The following is a 19,009-nucleotide window of genomic DNA, read 5'->3' as shown; positions in this document are numbered from 1 at the left end:
GTCCTACCTTGTCCTAGCATGTCCTAGCAACTGATACAACCTGCGGGACATAAACAACAGCCTGTCCATTATATGAACACTGCTGCTACAGCCTGCTGTATATATACAACCGTCCATTAAGTCTTCATATAACATGATGGCATCGTTCGTCAATTAAAGAGAGCAAAATTGTGTTGGTGCCACGGTATCGTCGGTGTTATGTAGGGTACCGTCTGATAATGACAGTGTTAAGTGTAAAGCTAACGGTATCGTCGGTGTTGTTTAGGGTACCGTCTGACAATGACAGTGTTAAGTGTATGGCTAACGGTATCGTCGATGTTATGTAGGGTACCGTCTGATAATGTCAGTGTAAAGTGTAAGGCTAACGGTATCGTCGATGTTATGTAGGGTACCGTCTGACAATGACAGTGTAAAGTGTAAGGCTAACAGTAAACTAGCGGTTTACAACCATTTAGGGTTAGGGTTGAATCAATTTGAATTAGCATAAACAAATTCGTAGATATAGATCTAGTATGCAATTATTGACAATATATTTACTTTAAACTCTAAAGCTACTGTTAGGCTTAATATGAAAATTAGGGATAGTCAAATTGAGAATAGATACGTTAAAAAAAGCTTTATTCAAAATATTGATTTTGATTAGCAACTAATTTTATCTTCACTATCAACAATACCGGCGGGTAGTTCAGTTTTATAGGGTCTCAATTTGTCAGTGCCCTCAGCCACTCATTAGTGCGCTGATTAGTTTTGATGAAACACATATTTATTTAAATGTGTTCCTAGCGTTAAGTTTTTCTTTATTGTATATCTTCATCTAAGAAAGATATAAGAATCATGTCTAATTACTAATGGAAAATTTGGAAAAAAAATTCCCAGGGAAAACTTAAAAGATTTAGCGTTTATATTTTAGTTAAATTGTGAAATAATCCCATTCTAATACGAATCTAAAATGAAAACTAATCTAAACCCCAGACAGTATTTACGTCCCGCCCCCACCCCACCCTCTCCCTCCCGGCTTACCCTTCATCGCTTGCTCACGATCACTTGTCTGCCGTGTGTGCACGCTCGGACAAGCCCGTGGTCAGCGTGAGTAGGGAGGTCAGCGTGACACGTGAACTGGCTGGCATGGGAGAGGAAGAGGTGCTAGTTATCCTTCCTCCATCTTGTTGGCCTCCCACAAACTCGAAGCCTCCCGTAATGGTGTGCTCTACGTCACTTCCGTTCAAAATGAAGAGAAACCCACACGGACAGTGCTAGTTTGCAGACGAACTTTGCAGCTTTATTTAATGTGTAGCATATAAATAATTAGAACTGTTTCAGTCTAAATTCTTCGTCAGAGGGAGCAAGGATAAAAAATCAGTATTATAAAATGTGGTGAAAGTAAGGTTACCCATAGAATATGTGAGAAGCTATCAGGCTAGATATGGAGTAGGTGACAACAGCTGTATGTAGGGGTCAAGTAGGTAGCAACAGCGGTATGTAGGGGTCAAGTAGGTAGCAACAGCGGTATGTAGGGGTCAAGTAGGTAGCAACAGCGGTATGTAGGGGTCAAGTAGGTAGCAACAGCTGTATGTAGGGGTCGAGTAGGTAGCAACAGCGGTATGTAGGGGTCAAGTAGGTAGCAACAGCGGTATGTAGGGGTCAAGTAGGTAGCAACAGCGGTATGTAGGGGTCAAGTAGGTAGCAACAGCAGTATGTAGGGGTCAAGTAGGTAGCAACAGCGGTATCAAGGGGTCAAGTAGCTAGCAACAGCGGTATGTAGGGGTGCAATATTTGACAACAGCGGTATGTAGGGGTGCAATATTTGACAACAGCGGTATGTAGGGGTCAAGTAGGTAGCAACAGCGGTATGTAGGGGTCAAGTAGGTAGCAACAGATATATGTAGGGGTCAAGTAGGTAGCAACTTCCTTCATGTAGGGATCCGGAGGGTGGGAACATCAGCAGTTAGGGGTCAGAGAAGATGGGAACACCGCCATTCGGGGGTCGAGAAGATTCGAAACTCGGCTGATACCGATGACATATATAAGGAAATATTTGACCCGTGTCTGCCTGCTTCAAATATTCTTATTTAAATTTCTGTGTGAAAAATTTCAACATTTTATGAGTTTTGATTTCATTTTCTTTGACTATTGAACTTTTAAAGATTAAAATGTACATTTTATTTGTATTTTTGGAACATTGAAATATTGAACACTTCAAGATTAAAATATATATTTATTTTGTATTTTTGGAACATTGAAATATTGAACACTTAAAGATTAAAAGGTACATTTGTTTGTATTTCTGGAACATTCCGAACAATCTACTCACCAGACCCAGTCGACCAGAAACCATGTTTCCTCCAAACCCGGAGCGATGAAAATGGAAATGAAAATGGAAATGAAAATGGAAATGAAAATGGAAATGAGTTTCAGCCAAGCGAAACCCATTACACCATTACGATGCTTGAAACCATTATTTGACTGGTTTATATCTGTTGGCTAACCTTTACTCTAAAGCTTGAAATAACTTTTACCAATACACATTTTCTTTTTAAATTTTTTAAAAAGCTTTGTAAAATATCAAGCGTGACAGCAGACGTCAATGCCAGAGTGTAATGGCATGTAGAGAAGATTGGCAGTCTGGAAACAATATTTAAATCGTTCCCCATTTTCTCACAGCATTTCTTATGACGTCATTTAATGTTACCTTGCTTCAGTACCCAAGGTCGTGAGTACATCCATTCCAGACATTTGTAAATTTTAAGTAACATTTTGTCTAGCACTTTCTACTAAGACGGATCTTCTCCGTGAATTACAGGCAGCATAAAAAAACGTTTGTTAGATTAAAGAAACAGTACCCCAAATAGAATTGTTATTTTATTTATCCAATAAATATTTCATTAGACATTAAAATGTGATCAACAACCTATTGCCTTGTGTCAGAGATAAAACCCTCGTTGGTGTTTCCTTGAGTTGTTTCATTAGCCCCCACACTGTTCTTGTTTTCATTAGCCCCTTCACTGCTCTTGTTTTCATTAGCCCCTACACTGCTCTTGTTTTCATTAGCCCCTACACTGCTCTTGTTTTCATTAGCCCCTTCACTGCTCTTGTTTTCATTAGCCCCTACACTGCTCTTGTTTTCATTAGCCCCTACACTGTTCTTGTTTTCATTAGCCCCCACACTGTTCTTGTTTTCATTAGCCCCTACACTGCTCTTGTTTTCATTAGCCCCTACACTGCTCTTGTTTTCATTAGCCCCTACACTGCTCTTGTTGTCACTGGCGAGGTGTCTGAAGATGAAAATTTAATTAGGGACTTAATGGCATTACTGTGGGAAGTTAGTTACTCAGTTAATGTCATTAATGTGAACCACTAATTATATTGTGGGAAGATAGTTACTGAATTAATGTCATTAATGTCAACAGTAATTATGAAAAAAAAACTGATGCACGCTTCAATTCCGAATAATACAACACATGAAGTAAACAAATCATACAATTTTTATTTTGATTAAAAATCTTCTGTCTCAAAGCCACCTTAACACGTAAATAAAAACCACAAATTGGTTTATTTGTAAATATTTAACTACACAAACCTGTCAATTGAAATATGTTTAAATATTTAACTACACAAACCTGTCAATTGAAATATGTTTAAATATTTAACTACACAAACCTGTCTACTTAATTGTGATATTTGTAAATATTTAACTACACAAACCTGTCAAATTAATTGGGATATTTGTAAATATTTAACTACACAAACCTGTCAAATTAATTGGGATATTTGTAAATATTTAACTACACAAACCTGTCTACTTAATTGTGATATTTGTAAATATTTAACTACACAAACCTGTCAAATTAATTGGGATATTTGTAAATATTTAACTACACAAACCTGTCAAATTAATTGGGATATTTGTAAATATTTAACTACACAAACCTGTCTACTTAATTGTGATATTTGTAAATATTTAACTACACAAACCTGTCAAATTAATTGGGATATTTGTAAATATTTAACTACACAAACCTGTCAAATTAATTGGGATATTTGTAAATATTTAACTAGACAAACCTGTCAATTGGGATATTTGTAAATATTTAACTACACAAACCTGTCAAATTAATTGGGATATTTGTAAGTATTAAACTACACAAACCTGTCAAATTAATTGGGATATTTGTAAGTATTAAACTACACAAACCTGTCAAATTAATTGGGATATTTGTAAGTATTTAACTACACAAACCTGTCAAATTAATTGGGCTATTTGTAAATATTTAACTACACAAACCTGTCAACTGATTTGGCGTCTACGACGATGTCCAATTTTTCCACTTTTATTTCATTCTCAGTTACTTCAAGCATTTCTTTGATGTCGTTGTTGGGTAGTCTGAAGAAACATGTACAGATCGCACAACCAAATTTTTAATAAAACTGACAATATAATGTTGTTTTTTTTTAAAAATATAAATCAATAAAATGTAATAAAATTGTCACGTGATCAATGTTATGGGATACGAAACATATTGGGCTGCTCCATTATGGAATCTAAATTTACAAATTTAAAGAAGTCGTCACCCACCTGCCGAAGTTTTTGGCGTCTTGGACCGTGTCCGGAAGTTTCCGGTTGGCCGTTTCCGGCAGGATGAGAGCACACAGACCAGCTGCCAGACTCAGGGAGCCAAAGATCAGTAGAGGGAGGATCACAGCCAGGTCCCCGCCCACAACGTTACCCTGGGGGTAGGAGAGACAGGAGGGTGGATGGTAGGATGGACAGGAGGGTGGATGGTAGGATGGACAGGAGGGTGGATGGTAGGATGGTAGAATGTAACAGGAAATATAGACAGGAGGGTGGATGGTAGGATGGTATGATGGACAGGAGGGTGGATGGTAGGATGGACAGGAGGGTGGATGGTAGGATGGATAGGAGGGTGGATGGTAGGATGGATAGGAGGGTGGATGGTAGGATGGACAGGAGGGTGGATGGTAGGATGGATAGGAGGGTGGAAGGTAGGATGGACAGGAGGGTGGATGGTAGGATGGACAGGAGGGTGGATGGTAGGATGGACAGGAGGGTGGATGGTAGGATGGACAGGAGGGTGGATGGTAGGATGGACAGGAGGGTGGATGGTAGGATGGACAGGAGGGTGGATGGTAGGATGGACAAGGGGGGTGGATGGTAGGATGGACAGGAGGGTGGATGGTAGGATGGACAGGAGGGTGGATGGTAGGATGGATAGGAGGGTGGATGGTAGGATGGACAGAAGGGTGGATGGTTGGATGGACAGGAGGGTGGATGGTAGGATGGACAGGAGGGTGGATGGTAGGATGGATAGGAGGGTGGATGGTAGGATGGACAAGGGGGGTGGATGGTAGGATGGACAGGAGGGTGGATGGTAGGATGGATAGGAGGGTGGATGGTAGGATGGACAGGAGGGTGGATGGTAGGATGGACAAGGGGGGTGGATGGTAGGATGGACAGGAGGGTGGATGGTAGGATGGATAGGAGGGTGGATGGTAGGATGGACAGGAGGGTGGATGGTAGGATGGACAAGGGGGGTGGATGGTAGGATGGACAGGAGGGTGGATGGTAGGATGGACAGGAGGGTGGATGGTAGGATGGACAAGGGGGGTGGATGGTAGGATGGACAGGAGGGTGGATGGTAGGATGGACAGGAGGGTGGATGGTAGGATGGATAGGAGGTTAAGAGAAATATAGATAGGAGGGTGGATGTAAGCCAGATTTTTAAAATAATAGAATATACTATTTTGGAACAAAAAATTACTAAGTTTTAACGTACTTTAACAAATTTTACATTTAATTTGATTAAAAATCCTCCGTGTTTCAACTAAAAATGATCGACACTAACTGCATACTTTAACGTAACCAATTCCTAATCCAAAGTACCTTGTAGCGAGACCGTCATTAACAACACGGGTCTTCTAGTCGGTGTTATCCAGAACTTACAAGATCAGCGATGTAAGGGGCGAGAATTCCTCCAATCCTGGCAGTCGTAGAGCTGAGTCCCAGCCCCGAGTTCCTCATGACTGTGGGGAACAGCTCGGCTGTGTAGATGTAGATGATGGCAAACGCTGCTGAGGCACCGAACTTTCCCACCAGAGACAGCGTCAGTGTGATCCAGGCCGTACCTGGAGTCGAAATAAGAAGAGTCAGTATGATCCAGGCGGTACCTGGAGTCGAAATAAGAAGAGTCAGTGTGATCCAGGCGGTACCTGGAGTCGAAATAAGAAGTCAGTGTGATGCAGGTTGTACCTGGAGTCGAAATAAGAAGAGTCAGTGTGATCCAGGCCGTACCTGGAGTCGAAATAAGAAGAGTCAGTGTGGTCCAGGTTGTACCTGGAGTCGAAATAAGAAGAGTCAGTGTGATCCAGGCGGTACCTGGAGTCGAAATAAGAAGAGTCAGTGTGATCCAGGCCGTACCTGGAGTCGAAATAAGAAGAGTCAGTGTGATCCAGGCGGTACCTGGAGTCGAAATAAGAAGAGTCAGTGTGATCCAGGCGGTACCTGGAGTCGAAATAAGAAGAGTCAGTGTGATCCAGGCCGTACCTGGAGTCGAAATAAGAAGAGTCAGTGTGATCCAGGCGGTACCTAGAGTCGAAATAAGAAGAGTCAGTGTGATCCAGGCGTTACCTGGAGTCGAAATAAGAAGAGTCAGTGTGATCCAGGCGTTACCTGGAGTCGAAATAAGAAGAGTCAGTGTGATCCAGGCGGTACCTGGAGTTGAAATAAGAAGAGTCAGTTTGATCCAGGCCGTACCTGGAGTTGAAATAAGAAGAGTCAGTTTGATCCAGGCCGTACCTGGAGTCGAAATAAGAAGCGTCAGTGTGATACAGGCGGTACCTGGAGTCGAAATAAGAAGAGTCAGTGTGATCCAGGCGGTACCTGGAGTTGAAATAAGAAGAGTCAGTGTGATCCAGGCCGTACCTGGAGTCGAAATAAGAAGAGTCAGTGTGATCCAGGCCGTACCTGGAGTCGAAATAAGAAGAGTCAGTGTGATCCAGGCCGTACCTGGAGTTGAAATAAGAAGAGTCAGTGTGATCCAGGCCGTACCTGGAGTCGAAATAAGAAGAGTCAGTGTGATCCAGGCGGTACCTGGAGTCGAAATAAGAAGAGTCAGTGTGATCCAGGCCGTACCTGGAGTCGAAATAAGAAGAGTCAGTGTGATCCAGGCCGTACCTGGAGTCGAAATAAGAAGAGTCAGTGTGATCCAGGCGGTACCTGGAGTCGAAATAAGAAGAGTCAGTGTGATCCAGGCCGTACCTGGAGTCGAAATAAGAAGAGTCAGTGTGATCCAGGCCGTACCTGGAGTCGAAATAAGAAGAGTCAGTGTGATCCAGGATACACCTGGAGTTGGAGAACATTTCTCTGTCTCTTGTATTAATTAAGTTCATTGACCTCTCATTATCCAATTACATAAGGTTAATTTAATTTTCAAAAAAGGAATTGCTTTCAGTGAGGTTTCTAGGAAAGAGATTGGACAGTGGCTTCAAAACAAAGGGCCCTAACTCAGACGCAGCTGGGACCACAAAGATGAAACAGGAGCTGAGTCCCATAGAAGAAACATTGTCCTTTCTTAGCTCCCATAGAATAAACAATGTCCTGTCTGAGCTCCCATAAAACAATGTCCTACCTGAGCTCCCATAAAACAATGTCCTACCTGAGCTCCCATAAAACAATGTCCTACCTGAGCTCCCATAAAACAATGTCCTACCTGAGCTCCCATGAAACAATGCCCTACTTGAGCTCCCATAAAATAATGTCCTACCTGAGCTCCCATAAAACAATGTCCTACCTGAGCTCCCATAAAACAATGTCCTACCTGAGCTCCCATAGATGACAGGAAACAAGGTGGAAATACAGGCCACGCCACTGATCAGCATAAAGCAGCACTGAAGCAGACGTCGTCCAACTACATCCAGCAGAGGGAGGGTAACCACGTACGACAACAGCTCCACCAGCGTCAACAGAAAGAAATTCAGGTACAAGTTGCCAGATAAGTTGCCGGCGTTTAGGTTTAGACCGTAGTATACCATACTGCACACCATCCTAATGGAAAAAAATGAATAGAAAAAATTGTGAGTTTACCAAATAGAAGAAGTTGTCGTGACCTATTTATTTAAAAATCCAGCATTCTAGTATATTTTGTTGGCCGATTCTAGCCGGAAAAAGATACGCATGCGCAATGGAGAGAAAAAAAAACCGCTTTTAGTCGCGGCGAAGTTTTCGATGGTACTGCGATGTTTACAGACAATCCGCAGAACCCTAACTCTATCCCTAACCCTAAAGCTAACCCTAACCCCAACCCTAACCCTGGGTATGCCAGTTTCCACTCACCCACCCACCCAGCCAGATACCTACCCCCACCCACCCCTGCCTGCAACTATTATTCTGGGGTACATGAGATTATATATATAAGTTGATACAGAACTACAAATTTGATATGAAATCTATACATACAAGTTACCATGTTCACAGACACACACACACACAGACACACAGACATACCGACTAAATTTCAAAAACGTTTTTCCGACACAGAGAGGTGTAAAAATTTGAAAATCTCGATTTCGATTACGATGTTTCACACGATTACAATACTTATACACCCTAGTGAGTACTCACCAGTTGAAAAAGATGACCAGTGTCCTCACCAGCAGGACAGGAATGGTCAACATGTGCCAGATTTTGTTGCCCTGACCTTCCATCTCGACGTCTTGCAGACTTGAAGTTTTCTCCGAGAGGTCCGCCTGATTTTCTTTGGCGATTTTCCTGACGATGTCCGAAGCTTCTTTCACACGGCCGACATTGACCAGCCATCTTGGTGACTCGGGGACCAGACTAGATCAATTATGATAATTAAAACGTAATTAATTTTTAGTAATACAAATTTCACTAGACAAAATTCAAAGAAACCATCAAAGTTGTAATAAAGGTTACGACAAAATTCGCACTAGGCAAACGGATATTGCGCACAGATTTGTTTTTTAAATCGATAACTCAAAATAACGTCCAATGTAAACCTTGCATAATAAAACATCTTTCCACGATATATGACTCAATGAAACTGTATCAGTATAATGAGAATGCATTCGCGAATATTTTGTGTGTGAATTTTCTGGGAAGCGGTAAGAATGTGATCTAATTAAATACGTCATCAAACATCCCAGAGGCATGTCTTGACAAAAGAAACGTTCTGAGACATTCATGGACTTCTTTCACAAGTTTAAAGTGAGTCGTGTTGTGTCTAGTTACAGGTGTATTAAGCCGGCGTCAGTAAAAGGCACAGAATCTATTCTTACCAAACATGGTAAGATATGGAACCAAAATTTTTACCAGACGAACGTCTACACAACCCTTGAAATCTTACCAAAATTTCATACAGCTAATAAAAACTTACCAGAAGTAAGACAACATGACAGCAGACGGCACTGACAGGAGGAGATGAAGAAACTGCCAGTCCCTAATGCCGTAGGCCGCGGCTGTTTGGACGAACCCCGCCAAACACCAGACGTAGTTGATCACAATCCCGATAAACTTTCTTTTACTGGGGCCGACGATTTCCATGGCTGGTAACAGGGGTCATTAGGATAATAATAATAATAATAATAATAATAATAATAATAATGATAATAATAATAATAATAATAATAATAATAATAATAATAATAATAATAATAATAATAATAATAATAATAATAATAATAATAATAATAATAATAATAATAGTAATAATAATAATAATAATAGTAATAATAATAATAATAATAATAATAATAATAATAATAATAATAACAATAACTAACAGTTATTATATTAATAATAATAATTATTATTATAACAGTAATTATAGTATTAATAATAATAATAATCATGATACTACTACTAATAATAATAATAGTAATAACAGTAATAATAGGCCTAATAATAACAAAAATAAGAAGAAGAAGAAAAAGAAGAAGAATAGAAAAAATAAATTACATAAGTACTATATAACAAATGGAAATTTGTTTTTGGAGAGCGGGTCTAGGAGTGGAGGAAAGGGGTATTGAGCTCCAGGCGTCGATTTCTTTCAATTACATAAATCGTTTTGAACAAAAATTTCATTAGGGCAAGATCATGTATGCATGACAGTAGAAATTACTACTTTACTTGAGCACGATTAAATAATTATATTACTTACATGGGATGCAGGTAAAAAGATATAATACTTACACATAAAGCAAATCAACATATAAACGTCAACCTACTCACCTAGGATGAAGGTAGACAGGTAGACGCCAACCTACTCACTTAGCATGAATCTAGACACCAACCTACTCACCTAGGATGAAGGTAGACAGGTACACGTCAACCTACTCACCTAGGATGAAGGTAGACAGGTACACATCAACCTACTCACCTAGTATCAAGGACAGGTAAACGCCAACCTACTCACCTAGAATGTAGGTAGACAGGTAGACGCCAACCTACTCACCTAGGATGAAGGTAGAGACCAACCTACTCACCTGAGATGAAGGTAGACAGTTAGACGCCAACCTACTCACCTAGGATGAAGTTAGACAGGTAGACAGCTACTCACCTAGGATGAAGTTAGACAGGTAGATGCCAACCTACTCACCTAGGATGAAGTTAGACAGGTAGACAGCTACTCACCTAGGATGAAGGTAGACAGGTAGACGCCAACCTACTCACCTAGGATGAAGTTAGACAGGTAGACAGCTACTCACCTAGGATGAAGGTAGACAGGTACACGCCAACCTACTCACCTAGGATGAAGGTAGACAGGTAGACGCCAACCTACTCACCTAGGATGAAGGTAGACAGGTAGACGCCAACCTACTCACCTAGGATGAAGGTAGACGTCAACTGCTACTCACGTAGGATGAAGGTAGACAGGTAGATGCCAACCTACTCACCTAGGATGAAGTTAGACAGGTAGACAGCTACTCACCTAGGATGAAGGTAGACAGGTAGACGCCAACCTACTCACCTAGGATGAAGTTAGACAGGTAGACAGCTACTCACCTAGGATGAAGGTAGACAGGTACTCACCTAGGATGAAGTTAGACAGGTAGTTACCAACCTACTCACCTAGGATGAAGTTAGACAGGTAGACAGCTACTCACCTAGGATGAAGGTAGACAGGTACTCACCTAGGATGAAGTTAGACAGGTAGACAGCTACTCACCTAGGATGAAGGTAGACAGGTAGACGCCAAACGGTACTCACCTAGGATGAAGTTAGACAGGTAGACGCCAACCTACTCACCTAGGATGAAGGTAGACAGGTAGACGCCAACCTACTCACCTAGGATGAAGGTAGACAGGTAGACGCCAACCTACTCACCTAGGATGAAGGTAGACAGGTAGACGCCAACCTACTCACCTAGGATGAAGGTAGACGCCAACCTACCCACCTAGCATGAATCTAGACGTCAACTGCTACTCACCTAGGATGAAGTTAGACAGGTAGACAGCTACTCACCTAGGATGAAGGTAGACAGGTAGACGCCAACCTACTCACCTAGGATGAAGTTAGACAGGTAGACAGCTACTCACCTAGGATGAAGGTAGACAGGTAGACGCCAACCTACTCACCTAGGATGAAGGTAGACAGGTAGATGCCAACCTACTCACCTAGGATGAAGGTAGACAGGTAGACGCCAACCTACTCACCTAGGATGAAGGTAGACAGGTAGACGCCAATCTACTCACCTAGGATGAAGGTAGACAGGTAGACGCCAATGAGGAAGAAGCTGGTAAAGAACCTCATGATGGCGAACTGGATGAAGCTAGAGACACAACCCGCCGCCACACTGAAGACAACCTGCCCAACAACCCCAGCAACCATCACTTTCTTACGTCCAATGCTGAAGTAAGGAAGATTATAAGACTATCAGGATAGTGTGTGACAGTTTTTAGCATAATTGTAAACAATGATATGACAAAGGTGAAGACGAATAACATAAATTATTGGTATATACATATCAGTCAGCTACCCTGTATACTTACATATCAGACAGAGATCCCAGGGTCAATGACCCTATCAGCAAGCCGCCCATGTAGAACATGTTGGCGTAAGTTCGTAGACTGATTCGGTCACACACCATGTTCGTCTGAAGATAGAACATTAGGTTTTATATTGACCAGCCAGTTCGCGCATTGGCCAACTCGCTTGGCCGGTTTACAAATAAGTTAAATTATATATACGAAATATTCATTAATGTAGGCTAAAAATCTGACAACAAAAGTAGACCTAAAGCCTCACCTCCGTAACAAAAGTAGACCTAAACGTCTGACAACAAAAGTAGACCTAAAGCCTCACCTCTGTAACAAAAGTAGACCTAAACGTCTGACAACAAAAGTAGACCTAAAGCCTCACCTCCGTAACAAAAGTAGATCTAAAGCCTCACCTCCGTAACAAAAGTAGACCTAAAGTCTGACAACAAAGTAGACCTAAAGCCTCACCTCCGTAACAAAAGTAGACCTAAAGCCTCACCTCCGTAACAAAAGTAGACCTAAAACCTCACCTCCGTAACAAAAGTAGACCTAAACGTCTCCCTACTGTAGACCCATCTGTCACACCGTGACGTCACGTTGCTTGAGCCGGTCTTGTAGAGTTGACACTGAGAGAACCTGTTCTGGTCACTCTGCCAAGGAATTGATTGGTTCACTAGAGTCACGTGCCACTCACCTTGACTTTCGTACGTGTCGTTCTCCAGACCAGGTATCGCACACCTGGGGGAAGGGGTTAATATCTGAAAATTATCTATTATAAGCAATAAGAAGGTCAGCAGGTTAGGAGGCCAGTAGGCCAGTATGTCAGTAGGTCAGTGGGTCAACAAGTCAGTAGTCCAGTAGGTCAGAAGGTTTAGTAGACCTGCAATATATTTTAAACTAACATTTCTGAAAATGAATTTCATCACGTCTATCTACAATAGCAGACAGAGGGGTGACGGTTACAAATATGGCCTAAGCAAATAACCTAATACAATTACTCCCAGTTACATCAGTACATCACTACCCAAGACGAACCCTGTCACCAACCATCTGCCGAATACCCCCCCCCCCCCCAGATAGAGCTCACAAAATGCGTATCGTACTGATGCTCCCGTTAAGGAGAATTTTCAGCGCAAACCTTGCCAGAACCGTAACACTACCCTAATCCTAACCGACAATCTAATCCTTATTTAATAGAAAAAAATACTAAGCAGATATTTAGGATATAAATTAACAGCAATTAACTAAATCATTAAATGTCTAAATTAATATAATAAAAAGCTAAATTTCTTCAACTAGTTTTTTCAATTTAAAAAAAAATACTTATTCTAAATTCTAGATCAAATATTTAAACTTTTATTTCTAGACATAAATCGAAATGTGGGACTACGTACTTAAATATTTTGAATGCAATTGTATTTATAATCGTGGTTATGAGAATTTAAAATGTGACGATTGTATTATTATGCAAGGTAAACCACACATAAGTTGCCTATAGCCAGGTACTTTCATCCTAACCCAAACCAAAATTAGAAGACCTTACCTGTGTTCTGGAATGGCCACCCATTTGACCTGGAACATACCTGTGTTCTGGGATGGCCACCCATCATGAGCTGGGACTTACCTGTGTTCAGGAATGGCCAATGTGAAGACGCCCACCAAGACCTGGAACTCGCCAAAAATGGACACTAGACAGACCAAGAAGAAAACTCGCTTTTGATAGGGGCCGAATTCGCCCAGCTCCTTGATGACGTCATCAAACCTCATGGTCAAGCAAAGAAAATAACGCTGACCGCACAGTACTTTGATGGTTACGAAAATGTTTTACTATTCTTAAAGCATTGACAGCTGATGTGCTTCGCCCCAAACGTAACATAATCAGGTAACTCATTAATTAAAGCTTCACACTATTAATTTGTAGATGTGACTTTTAAGGCAAACTGTTATCATATTTGTAACGCTTCATTAAAACTGTGGGAGATTTGTCGTTATGGTTGGCGTAGACGTGGGCTGGATTTGGTGCACTGGGCTACATTTGTCGTTATGTGTGACGTAGATGTGGGCTGGCATTTGGTGCACTGGGCTACATTTGTCGTTATGTGTGACGTAGATGTGGGCTGGATTTGGTGCACTGGGCTACATTTGTCGTTATGTGTGACGTAGATGTGGGCTGGCAATTAGTGCACTGGGCTACATTTGTCGTTATGTGTGACGTAGATGTGGGCTGGCAATTAGTGCACTGGGCTACATTTGTCGTTATGTGTGACGTAGATGTGGGCTGGCATTTGGTGCACTGGGCTACATTTGTCGTTATGTGTGACGTAGATGTGGGCTGGATTTGGTGCACTCGGCTATTCTAAACGCTTCATTTGTCTCAAGCTTAAAAAAATTAAACATTGAACTTGTTAGGTTAGACCACCATTATGTGTTTAAGGCCCATAATTCACATAACATAATTAAAATGAAAACATAGTTGTTTATCTTTAACATATCTTTAAACGTTTTTTTAGTGTTCTTTTTGTTTTGCAAGCTTTTATTTAACTTGCTTTCTTGTCCAGATTGTATGTCGTCAGGCTGTCTATATGTCGTCATAGATCGAAACGCTTAAGCGAAATTTCGGGCACTTCTAAGTGACAGATTCAATTCAAAGTTGGTACGTGGGTCAAGACATAAAGACTATGCAATGTGACATTAAATTGGATTTAATTGGCTGCCTAATTAATTTTTTTATGAATTAATTAAAATTATCCAACTATTCCGCACATTTATACACGCGTTATCTTGTTCACTAGGTGTGCAATGGTTTTTTGTCATGCAACTCTATTGTTACTTAAAAAAAAATTTAAAGCAGAGTTTCTTCCAGGCATCTGTTCGAATGAAATGGAATTTATATAGAAAATATATGCCCCCCCCCCCCCCCCTCGAAAATTTTAGTGCCCCCTCCCCCGGAAAATGTCAAGTCCCCCACTGGAGAAAAAAAGTCTGGAAGAAACACTGATTTAAAGGACTGAAAAAGTACTGAAAAAATATTAAAACGATTTTTATTAATTGTCTTTGCAGTTTGAACTTCTAAAGCATTTTAAGTACTTTTGTAAACAGGATACTGAAACGGTTTTTTTTTGTAAATATTTCCTTAAACATTTGAAAGTTTCAAGTACGGAACATGTCTGTCGGTAGAATTTTTAGCGCAATGTCCATACTGGACAATTGCGATTATTAATTCGTCATTTCTGCATGTGTGTCCGATGTATGGATGTGTGTCCGCAGCTTTAAGTCGTATCTCCTCCTCAATGAAGCAATATCGAGGACTAGTTCCAAAAGCAAATATGTTAAGCAAGTTCCGAGGATGAACAAAGACCAAAAAAATTCCCGGAATTCCTTTCTGGATTTTACCGGAAAAGCCAAAAAACCTCGAACAAATGCAGGTTTTGCTCCATATCTCGGCAACCAGACCACTTAAGGACTTGAAACATTTACCAATCGATTCCTGCCATAATTTAGAATAATATTGCCGAAGAAAGTTTTCAAAAATATCCTTTCGTTCGGTCACAACATTTTTTTTAATTATTTAAACTGAGCATCTTGTAGGCCTAGGATGATATTTTAAACTGAGCATAGTGTAGGCCTACTCGTTAAAATAAAACTATTTCCGTTGATATAGGTTAATATAGTTGTCTTTTTTTAGCGCAATTTCCATACTAGTTTCTATTTTGTTTTGAATTATTAAAACTTCTTGTGTTGCATTATTTATTTGCTGAATATATGATTTATCTCGATTTAAAATTGTTATGGATAACATAAGAAAATTGCGCTTAAATTGTCACTGGACTTTTCTAATAACTTGTTTTTTTTTAAACGGTTGATATTTTACGTAGTATATAGAGTATACCGATTTTATAAATGTGAAATAAATCTATGTCAGTGATTTATAAGAAAGAAATTACAAGTAATTATCTTTAGTAACCATAACTCGTACTAATCCAAGATCATCTAATGTTTTGCTAATTATTTCCCTTGAATTATTGGATTGAATGTTTTAAAATAAAGCGGGAGTGATCTCCCTTAAACATTAACGAATTTTCTTATTTAACGGTACAAGGATCACAACTCGGGATATAGATATGATTCATCAAATTTTAATTACTTAATTACATGATTTAATCCAATTTTAATTACTTAGAATAGAATCTCGTAGAAAAAAAAGAATCGCGCACCAAATGAACAGCAAACAATGGTTGTATAATACTGCGGAACATTAGTACTTTATAACTTCATGTGGTTTTTTTTTTAGAAATCGGAAATAGCTTAAAGTAAAACTTCCGGTCATCGGAAATTACAAAAAAATTGAAAGATAACAGAGAATTAAATATTTTACTTACATGTGAAATTTCATCTATCAGAAACAGTAATCGAGTTATAGGCTTTTGAAAAACCAAAAGTAGAATAAACTCAACTTCCGGTTACCGAAAAAAATTGATACAGTTGTCGGTGCAGCTGTTGTAGGTGTATCTGTTGGTGGTGTAGCTGTTGATGTAGCTGTTGGTGGTGGAGCTGTTGATGTTGTAGCTGTTGGTGGTGTAGCTGTTGATGTAGATGTTGTTGGTGTAGCTGTTGATGTAGCTGTTGTTGATGTAGATGTTGGTGGTGTAGATGTTGGTGGTGTAGCTGTTGATGTAGCTGTTGTTTATGTAGCTGTTGTAGGTGTAGCTGTTGGTGTAGCTGTTGGTGGTGTAGCTGTTGATGTAGCTGTTGGTGGTGTAGCTGTGTTGATGTAGCTGCTGGTGGTGTAGCTGTTCATGTAGCTGTTGTTGGTGTAGCTGTTGATGTAGCTGTTGTTTATGTAGCTGTTGTAGGTGTAGCTGTTGGTGTAGCTGTTGGTGGTGTAGCTGTTGATGTAGCTGTTGGTGGTGTAGCTGTTGGTAGTGTAGCTGTTGGTGGTGTAGATGTTGTTGATGTAGCTGTTGTTGATGTAGCTGTTGGTGGTGTAGCTATTGGTGGTGTAGCTGTTGTTGATGTAGCTGTTGGTGGTGTAGCTGTTGGTGGTGTAGATGTTGTTGATGTAGCTGTTGTTGGTGTAGCTGATGGTGGTGTAGCTGTTGGTGGTGTAGACGTTGGTGGTGTAGATGTTGTTGATGTAGCTGTTGTTGGTGTAGCTGATGGTGGTGTAGCTGTTGGTGGTGTAGACGTTGGTGGTGTAGCTGTTGTTGATGTAGCTGATGGTGGTGTAGCTGTTGATGTAGCTGTTGTTGATGTAGATGTTGGTGGTGTAGCTGTTGATGTAGCTGTTGGTGGTGTAGATGTTGGTGGTGTAGCTGTTGGTGGTGTAGATGTTGTTGATGTAGCTGTTGTTGATGTAGCTGTTGGTGGTGTAGCTATTGGTGGTGTAGCTGTTGTTGATGTAGCTGTTGGTGGTGTAGCTGTTGGTGGTGTAGATGTTGTTGATGTAGCTGTTGTTGATGTAGCTGTTGTTGATGTAGATGTTGGTGGTGTAGCTGTTGATGTAGCTGTTGGTGGTGTAGATGTTGTTGATGTAGCTGTTGTAGGTGTAGCTGTTGATGTAGCTGTTGATGGTGGAGCTGTTGATGGTGTAGCTGTTGTTGATGTAGATGTTGGTGGTGTAGATGTTGTTGATGTAGCTGTTGTTGGTGTAGCTGTTAATTGTGTAGATGTTGGTTGTGTATCTGTTGTTGATGTAGCCGTTGGTGGTGTAGCTGTTGGTGGTGTAGATGTTGGTGGTGTAGATGTTGTTGATGTAGATGTTGTTGATGTAGCTGTTGGTGGTGTAGCTGTTGGTGGAGTAGCTGTTGGTCGTGTAGGTGTTGTTGATGTAGATGTTGTTGATGTAGCTGTTGTTGATGTAGCTGTTGGTGGTGTAGATGTTGGTTGTGTATCTGTTGTTGATGTAGCTGTTGGTGGTGGAGCTATTGTTGATGTAGCTGTTGTTGGTGTAGCTGTTGGTGGTGTAGATGTTGTTGGTGTAGCTGTTGTTGATGTAGATGTTGTTGATGTAGCTGTTGATGTAGCTGTTGGTGGTGTAGATGTTGGTGGTGTAGCTGTTGATGTAGCTGTTGGTGGTGTAGCTGTTGATGTAGCTGTTGTTGATGTAGCTGTTGGTGGTGTAGATGTTGTTGATGTAGCTGTTGTTGATGTAGCTGTTGGTGGTGTAGATGTTGTTGATGTAGCGGTTGGTGGTGTAGATGTTGTTGATGTAGCTGTTGATGTAGCTGTTGATGGTGTAGATGTTGGTTGTGTAGCTGTTGGTGGTGTAGATGTTGCTGATGTAGCGGTTGATGGTGTAGATGTTGTTGATGTAGCGGTTGGTGGTGTAGCTTTTGTTGGTCTCAGAAAGAAACGCAAGTGGTTGTTGTATTAGTAGCTAGTGTACTGCTATTTGTTTTTACTTTCACGTATGTCATCTGTTTATGAGATAAAAATTTAACGAGAGCATTTATGTGTTCTCATAACAATTTACCCCCCCCCCCCCACACACACACACACAGACACACATTAACAACATACACACATGCACTTCTGGCAAATTTTGCTAAATAAATACCTACCAAAAACTGAGTCTCAAAGAAATCAGTAAATTAACAACACTGAGGACGAAGATTAATATGTTTCTATTTATTTGTTTATACATTTGAAACATATTGCAAAAACAAAAAGACTTGACAAATATACATTTCTACAATTATTAATTTAGAGATGCAAAAATAAAGGATATGTTTGCTTTGAAGACAACTGCGTGAAATAAAAGCTAAAACAATTACATTCAAAATCAATGGATCAATGTTCAGTATTCCAACTAAAATCTCTAGATTAACATGCACATTTACAGCTTAAATCTTCAGATTAGCATACACAATTGTAGTTCAAATTTTCCAATCAACATACACAATTCTAGTACAAGTCTCTGGATCAACACACACAATTCCAGCTCAAATATCTAGATTAACAAACACAATTCCATCTTAAATTTTCAGAACAACAAACA

The 19,009-nt window shown here is 40.3% G+C and overlaps 1 protein-coding gene across 4 annotated transcripts in view; it reads right to left on the bottom strand.

Annotated features, from left to right (window-relative positions):
- Positions 1-2,846: 2,846 nt before the first annotated feature.
- LOC131939631 (organic cation transporter protein) overlaps positions 2,847-19,009 on the bottom strand; it is a 71,137-nt gene continuing 54,974 nt past the window's right edge. For 2 of the 4 annotated variants that reach the window (XM_059298058.1, XM_059298061.1), the window contains exons 2-11: positions 12,543-12,750; positions 12,025-12,128; positions 11,728-11,882; positions 9,411-9,579; positions 8,636-8,851; positions 7,833-8,059; positions 5,960-6,141; positions 4,574-4,725; positions 4,283-4,381; positions 2,847-3,272 (exon numbers count right to left, since the gene is read on the bottom strand). In XM_059298058.1, coding sequence (XP_059154041.1) covers positions 2,909-3,272; positions 4,283-4,381; positions 4,574-4,725; positions 5,960-6,141; positions 7,833-8,059; positions 8,636-8,851; positions 9,411-9,579; positions 11,728-11,882; positions 12,025-12,128; positions 12,543-12,750 — 1,876 coding nt within the window. In that variant the 3' untranslated portion in view covers positions 2,847-2,908. Of the gene's footprint in view, positions 3,273-4,282; positions 4,382-4,573; positions 4,726-5,959; positions 6,142-7,832; positions 8,060-8,635; positions 8,852-9,410; positions 9,580-11,727; positions 11,883-12,024; positions 12,129-12,542; positions 12,751-13,555; positions 13,571-13,636; positions 13,886-19,009 lie in introns of those variants that run through there. The other 2 variants (XM_059298057.1, XM_059298062.1) reach the window with 2 other exon arrangements.

The sequence above is a fragment of the Physella acuta genome, unplaced genomic scaffold (assembly GCF_028476545.2).
Source record: "Physella acuta isolate Inbredline_101_S28 unplaced genomic scaffold, ASM2847654v3 ptg000285l, whole genome shotgun sequence".
NCBI classification, from domain to species: Eukaryota; Metazoa; Mollusca; class Gastropoda; family Physidae; genus Physella; species Physella acuta.
The sequence above is the reverse complement of the archived record's forward strand: the minus strand, read 5'-3'. Positions and strand labels throughout refer to the sequence as shown.